General features: G+C 33.7%; 1 protein-coding gene across 2 annotated transcripts; it reads left to right on the top strand.

Annotated features, from left to right (window-relative positions):
- The first annotated feature begins 1,251 nt into the window (after positions 1-1,251).
- Positions 1,252-9,746, top strand: LOC126657743 (L-type lectin-domain containing receptor kinase VII.1-like). Of its 2 annotated transcripts, XM_050352505.2 has the most exons (12): positions 1,252-1,399; positions 1,479-1,699; positions 1,822-1,975; positions 2,121-2,257; positions 2,455-2,581; positions 3,775-4,155; positions 5,839-5,916; positions 7,649-7,872; positions 7,961-8,105; positions 8,565-8,701; positions 8,804-8,915; positions 9,145-9,746. In XM_050352505.2, exons 1-12 carry the CDS (start codon positions 1,348-1,350, stop codon positions 9,561-9,563), a joined length of 2,187 nt encoding a protein of 728 aa, XP_050208462.1. In that variant the 5' UTR covers positions 1,252-1,347; the 3' UTR covers positions 9,564-9,746. The 2 variants fall into 2 exon arrangements, with proteins under 2 accessions (XP_050208462.1, XP_050208466.1); XM_050352509.2 differs by lacking the exon at positions 5,839-5,916.
- Positions 9,747-9,804: the final 58 nt, after the last annotated feature.

Here is a 9,804-nt window from a genome sequence, read left to right as displayed (position 1 = left end):
TTAGATTTTTTTTTAAAAAAAAAACTAAGGTATTTTTGAATTTTTTTTCCCTTATAGATTTGACTCCATCAACTTCTATATTGAATTTAAGGGTTTTATTATTCGCCGCCCTTAAAACCCTTAAAAAAATTCACTATTTACAGGGCGAATTGTAAAACCCTCTGGGATGTCCGTCCTCTGGGCCGACTCGATCCAAAAGCGTCGGCCCAGTAAAAAAAATTAAAAAAACGTTAAAATAGTAATAAACGTAAAAAGGATCAGTTATTCGGAGGTTTACGTTCTCTATCTCGGCTAGATTTTGACATTTTTATTTCAAATTGTTATACCCGTTCGTCGAATTTGAGTGAGTTGAGAGAATTTGAATATAGATTCTTGATTTTTAAAATAGGTTAAAAAGGCGGTACCTAATAATCCAGGACAATATTTAGTAGCACACTTGTTCAATTCTTTCAAATTGTAAGTGACAAATGATAAAGAGTTGAACAGGTAGAGTCATACCATTATGTATCTTATTAATGAAACTTATTATAGTCCTCGTTACTTGGTGAAAAGATAGCAATCTGTTTTAATTAATTTAAAGACTCCTCGAGAGGTATGACATGGTAAATTCTCTAATTATTTCGGCTTACATGTTTTTAGTTATTTTTCTTATGCTCATTTAAATGATAGTACAGGAAAAAAATTAAATGATTCTAGCAATAACAATAAAATGAATATTTGGGGTAATGTGATTGGAGTTAAAGGGTACAAACTATGGTATACTTAAAAGGCTTAATCACTCAAAAGCTCTCCATCTTTATTTTTTTTTTCAATTGCATCCCGACGTAGGAAAATCCTCTTAAAACCCCCCACTTTTAGATTCTTTTTCAATTGTACCCTAAATATTAAATTGACCTATTTTTACATGGAAAAAAATTTAAAATAATCTTTCATTTTTAATCTATATTCTAATTAAACGCTAATTTTACTAATATTGTAAAAAAACATTATTCCTAAAATTATATCCAATAACTTTTTAAAATCAAAACCATAAAAATTTCCAATTTGGATACAGTTGAAAGGACTATAAAGAAAACTGAAAAATAAAATAAAATCATATCTTATTTTGTTTTATCAGTTCACTAATTATACATTTTGTATTATTACTTATTTTCATTAGCGTTTAATATAATTATTTTTTAAAATAAATATTAATATGGTTCCGTGTAAATGCGCGGGTTTTACAATAGTATGAATATATTAGGAAGGATAACGAGGAGAGATACAATTCTTCCACTTCAGCAAGGATATATACAATTCAAAACCAGGGACTTTTTTTAGTTACTCATAAAAAAAAATTGCGCGAGAATGGTCTCCGAAAAAGGGCGAACAGAGACAGCAATTGAAAAATGGAAGACGGGTAGCTACTGATTTTATTAATATTATCAGGTTTAATTTAAATTTATGGTTTGTTTTTAAATTTATATATGTTTTTGCAGGTCCGGACAGATATAGGAGATTGGCTAATGCGTATTCCTTAACTGCCAAAAAATTATTTGAATGTACAAATGGATTCAGTCAACAAAATTTCATCGCAAATTTTCAATTCGGTGAAGTTTACCGTGGAACATTCCTGGGAAAAGATGTGATAGTTAAGATATGGAAAAATGAGAACTCGTTATATAAAGTGAAACCAGGTGATAACGAGGAGAGATATAGGGTGAGTTAATTTTTATACGATTGTTTGATTGTATGAATGTTTGATTGTTTGAATGTTTGATCGTTTGATTGTTTGATGTTTGATGTTTGATGACGACGACGAGCGTTTTAAATTGTGTATAGGATGAACTCCGTGTGCTGAATTATTTCCAAGAGAATGATTTTCATCCAAACATGGCAAAGCCTTATGGCGATTGTGACGACGGTGGATATAAAGCTATTATTTATCATCTCCAGCCAAAGGCAATTGATACTCTGCATAATCTCATCGAAAAAGGTGCTTTTACTTTACTAACCTAATTTTAATATATGCTATTGCAACATTGTTAGTGTATGTTATTGATATATTGCATTTTTGCCGGAATTATTTATGGTGAGTTTGAATTGCCTTGAGTAAGTAAACTAGTCAGTTTCCTTTTCAGATACTTTTACGTGGCCGCAGAGGATTAAGGTTGCTCTCGGATTCGCCTCTTTACTTGAATTTATGCATGCTCCGCATCCTAATTATTTGCCCTATCTGATTCGCAATATTGATGCTGCTCATATACTGGTTGATGAGGTTTGTCTTTTTGCTTTTTGTTTGACTTAATCAGTTTCTTTTATAATCTTGCTGCTTGGAGGAAGCTTGGGCACATTATCCTTGCTCTTAATGTTGAATTATTTGCACTGTGCCAACTCAAGTCAACCCTAGTTGGTCCTTTTACAATGCTCATAAATGCTTGTCATTATATTTCAAGCTTCTTTGACTTCTTGTAGGATTATGAACCTATATTATTTGATGTTAGTATGATCTCTGGGGGAATTCTTACCGACAAAAGAAACGTTTGGTATCAGTATGTGGATGGGTGCTGTGGCTACGTTGATCCACTTTGTGCACGTCCAGGTATCTTATTGCTGCCTGAACCTTTTCCCTCCCACTCTCTCTCGTTTTGGAAAATAGTGGTGTTTTATGTATTGGTTAAATGTGTAATTTCCCATGATCTGACCTTGCGCATGTTTTTAATGCTTTATAAAGTCTTACTTGCATTGATACATAATCATTCTCTCCATTCATAGAGATGGTAAGTGACAAATAGATTGTGGCTGAGCTTATGCTCAGAGATTAGACTAACTGTCAAATTTAAACTTGTGTTAGGTTTTGTGGTTCTGGAACGTCTCATAAGCATGATTAATTTGTCTTAACTTATGATGGAATTGATAGTATGGAATTTCTTTTGACATATTTTCTTTTAAATGGACTATTCCAAAAACTTCTTCCTCCTTCCAACTTCTGTCATTTCTTGGATTTTATTTTTCTTACAATTAATACTCTAAGCCAATTAGACAATTATAGTGAAATAATTTTACTATGATAAAAATGATTTAGAAGTCTTGGACCTTCCTGAAAATATGGCCCAAAACCGTGCAAAGTGGAGGAAAAGAATCCATATTGTCGACTTTGAGATTAAGGCTTATTTTAGTTTAGTTGTAATAAATGCGGAAACCCTCTTAGAAGCGAAAAAAGAACAAAGTGCCAAATAAAAGGAGGGCACCGTTCTGTCTATAGTTCTTCAAATCTACTTTCGGGTTCACTTAGCCACTCACTTGTCATTCCTCCGTCTTGGGACATTTACATGTTGTTTTAATCCTTGCCAAGATAAATTAGAATCTGATATTACAGTATGTAGTAGGGGATATCACTCTGCGGAGTCCCTCTTCTAGTGTAGCGGATTCTAAGATTTCTCGATGAAGGCAAAAACCTTTGTCCCGTTTCAGCTCTCCCCTTGACCAAATTGTATTCTGCTTCACTTTAAATGTTACAGCTATTAAAGCATAAGTAACTACCCTACTCAAGGAATGTCAATTGCACTAAGATTAAGGAACTGGCATCATTTAACTTTCTCTATCCTCTTCTCCACATAAACAAATATTTAATGTTATCATTTCTATAGTTTTGTATTATTTTAATTTATGCAATATGATCAAATGTTTTTTTTTCTTGTTCAAAACTTCTCATCTATGTATCATATTATTAAATATTGTAGTTGTTAAAATCTGATTTTAACTACATGAGCTCACAGTTATGATAATCTGCAGGTATATGGTCAGATAAATGTGATGTTTTTTCATATGGTATTCTGCTCTTGGCTCTTATTGGCAAAAGAGTCTACAAGGACAATGCTGAATCGCCCCCAATAAATGGCAGCCCACAAAATTCAGTAATGGACTTCGGTGCACTTGTGCATCAAAGCTTAGAGTCAGGATCGGATTTTTATTCAAGTGATGCAACTGAAATCACCAACTTGGCAAAGACATGTGTTCAGAGTGATCCTCTAATGCGGCCTACAATGAAAGATATTATGAAATGTTTGCAGAGTTTGCAGATTGTTAAACATTATGCAAGCACCTGGGAAATTTGCAAGCTACTTAATGGCGATAAGGCCATTCTTACAGGATATCACTATTTCGATTCATCAGGTACTCGATATTCCTTATTTTTAGATTTCAGAAAATCTGTTAAAAGAGATATTATTAGTTCATTCCTCACTAACCATGGATTGTGATTTTTTGTGTGAGCTGAATATTTAAGTTGACTAGTTTCGCATCACGTGCTAGTGTTTTTTATATATAATTATTATAATTGTGTAGCTTCTTCCTTTGTGGTGGAATTTCTTATTAATTGGTAGTTGGAAGTTAATAGGTCAGTTTAATTACTGGGTTGGGTGCTGGTTCTGTTCATGCCTTAGTCAGGATTTGTTATCATGTGTTAGCCCAAGCTTTATATAGTATGAAAATTCGTAAAATGATATTAATTTATGTGATGAGCGAGCATGAGCGTTATAAAGGGTAAGTCCTAATGCTACTTAATATGGAAATGGGCTTTACTCGGACTAGGCCTAGGGACAACCCCTTTTCTACCTGGGTTCTTTTCTGAGTCTTAAGTGTTTAATTAATTAAACCCAGTAGGTCCAGATGCTAATAAAGTCTGACATAATATGATTATGGGAAGAGATTTGGGGAGTATATTCTAACCACATGAGCCATATGGATGCACTCTCCAAATGTTAAATTATAATAGGTAAACAGTTTGGAGAGTGCGCTCGCAACATATGAGCCAGGCGAATGCATTCTATAGTCACCAGATTATACAACTCTTTATTAGATTAATAATTTAATTTTCAATCTAATGGAGGGAGAGTGCCTTTACACGGCTCACGTGGTGCAAACGTAATCTTTAAATTGTTCCTCTATGTTTATTTGTGGACACTTTCAAAAATGAAAATTTCCATTCTTGCTTAAGATTATTATGCTGCAAATCCTCGATCTTTAATTACTTTGGTTATACTGCTTCTAAATTGGATGGATTAACTTTATAGTACGTTGCTTTCCTTCTGTTACCACTTACCAGCATAGTTATTAAAGGCGCGCCTCAGGCGCGCCTCAGGCGAGAGGCGACTCAGGCGATGGCCGAGTCGCCTCAACTGACCAAAGGCAGGCGATGTCACAAAGGCGCTCGCCTCTGGCGCCTCAGGTGGAAGGCGAGAGGCCAGAGGCGCGCGCCTTTGTGACTTCAGGCATTTTTTTATTTTTTTTTCTTTTTTTTACAATTAAAACCTCTGTAACCTAGACAAAAAAAAATGAAGGAAGAAGAAGAAGAGAGGACTGACGTGCGGCTGCTGTATCTAGGGTTTGGAAAATTAGAATAGGTTAGGGAAAGAGAATAGAGGTCCCCTAATATTTTATTGGGCCTCCCTTAACCAGCCCATGACCTATATTATACATTGAAAGGCTTTAATCTATAATAAATGGGTTTTTTTTAACATAGTAATGGTTAAATTTTCAAATGACTCTTGTTTTTAGCAAAAAAGGCTAATTTAGCTTTTTAAGTGTAAATTAAAAATATATTTAAGTTCATAAAATAAAGTTTAAACTATTAAATTAGTAAATAGAAAATAAAAATCATATAAATCAGTTGACTAGTAGAGGTATATTTTAATTTAATTTTTTTTAATTGGTCGCCTTTTCTCCAAAAGGCTTTCGCCTCGCCCCACGCCTTGCGCCTCAGGCTTTTGGACCCTTGTCGCCTCGGGTCGCCTTTCGCCTTTAATAACTATGCTTACCAGTAACTTGTCAGTTAATTTATATGGGTTTATTGGATAGTGAAGGATAGGAGACTCTTAACATGGCATTCGGCACATTTCTCACAACTCAATAGAGGCTCAGATTATTGCCGAGCAGGTAAGGAACTGTGCTCACAAGCAATCTATTTTAGATTTTCTGAATCTGCTGCTCAATAACATGCTTCTCCATCTCTCTAATGGTTCTGCCTGTTGAACAGTCATGTCAAGACTGGCCAAACAGTTTAAATTTTCCTGCCAAGGCACATCTTCCCTTGTTTCAGTCTCCTCTATAAAAGATTTTGTATATCTGAAATTTATTCATACACACATTGTGTTGTACATGTACAATGCCTGGGTAATTTTCATAGGGCGCATAATTCAGATATGCAGAATTTAATGATCCACAAGAACCCCAGGTTTAACAAATTCTTGAAATAGCAGAAGTAAAGGGTTATTTCATTTTCTAAATATATACGCGAAATGAAGATTAATATCTATGCCCATATCCTTAATTGGACGGAAGAATTCTATTTAATGCGTGCAGTATATAAGGAAATTTGACAATTTGTCAAGTGTTTTTGGTTCCTATATCTGAAGTGACTTGTGTCCAATTGTCCATATATCGGTGGACAAGAGGAAAGATAACACATCGTAGTATGATAAATATGTATTTGAAAGGAAAATCTCAATATTCATCTGTTATGCAAATTTTTTGTCTGAATAACAAAGTTATACTGTTAGAAAATAATTAAGTGTTAGTGTGCTTAAGTTAACACAAATATACATATTAATTAAGGTGTTAAAACATCATTATATAACTTGACACATCATTGATTAAGTGTCAAGTATATAATGTATTAATATTGACACATTATGATCAAGGTGTCAAATATACAATGTATATTTGACACATAATGTATATAGGTGTCATATAATTAACCCACATCTTGACACATAATTGTGGTCCAATTAAATTAATAAAAATTAATATTATGTGGATTAATCTCATCCGTTGATTTGGTTATGTGATGGACGTACCGGATTGAATTAAAATGTCTATAAATAGAATGGAAATTGGTCCTCTCTCTACCACACCAAAACACATCTCTAACTCCATCTAAAGAGTGTGATTAAGAAATTAAAGGGTTAAGGGAGAGAAATCAATTTCTCGTTAATGGCTTCAAGCGTAATTTCTCTTGGAAATTCAAGTAAGTTTTCTATCAATATTTATTTACAGTATTATGAAATTATTTAGTTTCAAAGATCCTTAGGGTTTACGTTAATGATGTCTTGTTAATGCAAAATATAGCAAGTCGTATTATGCGGTTAATTACATATAGTTAAAATTCTGTCTAAGGAGGTTGGTATTTAAGTGGTCCGCTCGTGACCCTCCAATCTTTCCTGGGAATTTTTCTACTGTAATTATATTTGGCATAATTCGTGACTCGTATAATTGTTTGCATTAGCTAACATATACTGCACATGCATTAGCAAGAGAAAGTCAAAATAGTTATTTCCTGCTATACTGTTTCGTGATTTAAGTTTACAGCATTCTATATGATTCATTCAGCCTATGAGTGTAATCCTAGTAATTGTCTCATGTGTTATATTTCTGTTTGTCAACATGAAGTTATTATAGTGATTTTAGATATCAAATATGTAGCTTGAACTGCACCTGTGTAACAGATGTCAAAAAGTTCATTGCTCCTTATAAATTTGCATTCTGATTTATTGTTAGGTAACTGCTGTCAGAATAACTAGCCCTGCAAAAATTGTGAAACCACTAGATTATTTCTTTTCAGTTGAGCATAGTTTTCCATTTCTGATGCCTAATTTATGTTTATCACTAGGGAAAAACACTTTGGAAGAAGACTATGACACACTTGAAGTGTTTTCTTACAAAGAGTTAAGTATGTTCACCGATGGATTTAATGAACAAAATTTTATTGGAAAATTCCAATTTGGACGTGTATTTCGTGGCATGATTCGAAAGAAAAAAGTGATGGTGAAGATTTGGGAACCTAGCGATGGAATATATTTGGCTTGTCAGCGTGGTAACAAAGGCAGGTTGAGGGTAAGACGATGAACAATATGTTTATGTCTTCTATGTTTGACCTCTAACTTGAAGTCTTAAGCATGCCTGACGCTAGCTTTTCTTTTAGGATGAAATTGCATTGCTTCGGGATGCTAGATTTAGCTCTCATCCAAATATGGTGAAATTGATAGGATACTGCCACGAAGAGGAGAAAGTTGGCGCTGTTTATGATCTGGATCCGCATCAAACTTTATATAATCTTTCACCTAAAGGTGATTTATGTTTTTTCTTGTATTTAATTTGTGTTCCTGGATTTCCGGCATGCATATACATACATTTTTATCCTACTGATTATTCCCTATCTTTTTGATGAATACTTTTCATTATGGAATTCATTTGTCGTATTTTCTTTTCATCAGCTGAACCTTATTATAGCAAGCATTTCTTATGAGAACCAATTTTTTTATTTTGAAATTTGGAAATGGCTTTATTCATTTTGATTATTGTTGGGAACTAAATATTTGTTCTAATGAAATTTGATAATGTTTTTGTCTAGTTTATTAATCGACATTTTGGGTTATGTAGGCCCTTACAATTTTGCTAATAAGTCCTTAGACTTTTTCCTAATTACTATTTTCCCAATGATTCCCTAAACAATATAAATCTCACAGTTCTCAACCAACTCATTGCATCTTCAATAACTGTTTTTGACAATATCTTTTCATTTGTAGATGACTTCACTTGGCTGCAGAGAATTAAGGTTGCGTATGAGTTTGCTTGCCTTCTTGAGTTTCTACACGCTCACAATTTGCCATATATGCCGTTTCTGGTTCGAAACATAGATGCTGCTCATATTATACTCGATAAGGTCTATACATGATCTCTATTTTACGCTGTACTTCTTTTCTACTGTCTTTTTTCTCTTTTCCTTCTTTTTTTACTTTATTAATTGGATCAATTTGATTTGTAGGATTACAGCCCAAAATTATTTGATTTTGGGATGGCTATTGGTGGAATTATTCTTGATGCTAGAATTACCAGAAATCTGTATCTTTCTGGATGTCATGGTTACATGGATGGAGGTATGTCAACAAATTGCATTTTTGTCTTCCAGTTTATTAAATTTTGGCAGCCAATTATGCAGAAATAATATATACTTGAACCCTTCCTTACGGGTAATATTATGGACGATATTATATTGAAAAACAGTAGGAAAGAGTCATCATGCTTGTTTTTTCAAATAAATCATTTTTGGTTGGTTTTTCTTTTATGACTTTGGCGTTATCTGGGAATTTATGTTTATCTGTACAGGTAGATGGTATACTTCCTCTGATGTTTATGCATACGGGTGTGTACTTCTGGGCTTGATATCCAAAAAGGTATATACAGAGGAAGATGTTAAGAGTGGCTCTGCTTATGTCAGTGAGTTGGCCGTTGCAGAGTGCGATGAAGAAAGATCGAAGGCGTGTTTTGACGAAGCTCTGTTTTCACTTGTGGAAAGGAAGCTATCGGAAGATGGTGATCACTTTGCTTGCGACGGAGCCGAACTTACAAGATTGGCGTTGCAATGTGTAGATAATTCGTTCGAGCGACCTAGCATGAAGCAAGTTGTAAAATGTTTGCTAAATCTACTAGTTGTCCATAAACATGCTAAAGAATTGGGCATCAAGCAAGTTGCTCGCAGAAAAACTAAAAAATCACGCATCAAGCGGAAATCCTCGAGGCGATGATTCCTTACTCAAGAAGGTACTTGATTCTATAATCAAATCGAATCGATTAGATAGGATTTTGTACATGTAGATTGAGCCTAAGAACTGGTTATTAAAGGGATCATTTGTATTTTGTTTGACTACTTGATATTTATACCACTCACTATAAACTAATTACTTTTTATTTAATTTGGGGTTTATATATACTTGGAGTACTGGATTTGATTCTAAACCATTTTATGTTGAAAATGACGATTCATGC

The sequence above is a fragment of the Mercurialis annua genome, linkage group LG7 (genome assembly GCF_937616625.2).
Source record: "Mercurialis annua linkage group LG7, ddMerAnnu1.2, whole genome shotgun sequence".
Classification (NCBI taxonomy): domain Eukaryota; kingdom Viridiplantae; phylum Streptophyta; class Magnoliopsida; order Malpighiales; family Euphorbiaceae; genus Mercurialis; species Mercurialis annua.
This window is presented reverse-complemented; position numbering and strand designations above follow the sequence as displayed.

What these genes read in the sequence shown, in the direction of transcription:
- LOC126657743 (XM_050352505.2), top strand. Translation starts at nt 1,348, where the DNA reads ATGGTCTCCGAAAAAGGGCGAACAGAGACAGCAATTGAAAAATGGAAG. An exon ending in GCATAATCTCATCGAAAAAG is followed by an intron (nt 1,976 to 2,120) that starts GTGCTTTTACTT and finishes TTTCCTTTTCAG; the next exon opens with ATACTTTTACGTGGCCGCAG. An exon ending in GTAACAAAGGCAGGTTGAGG is followed by an intron (nt 7,873 to 7,960) that starts GTAAGACGATGA and finishes CTTTTCTTTTAG; the next exon opens with GATGAAATTGCATTGCTTCG.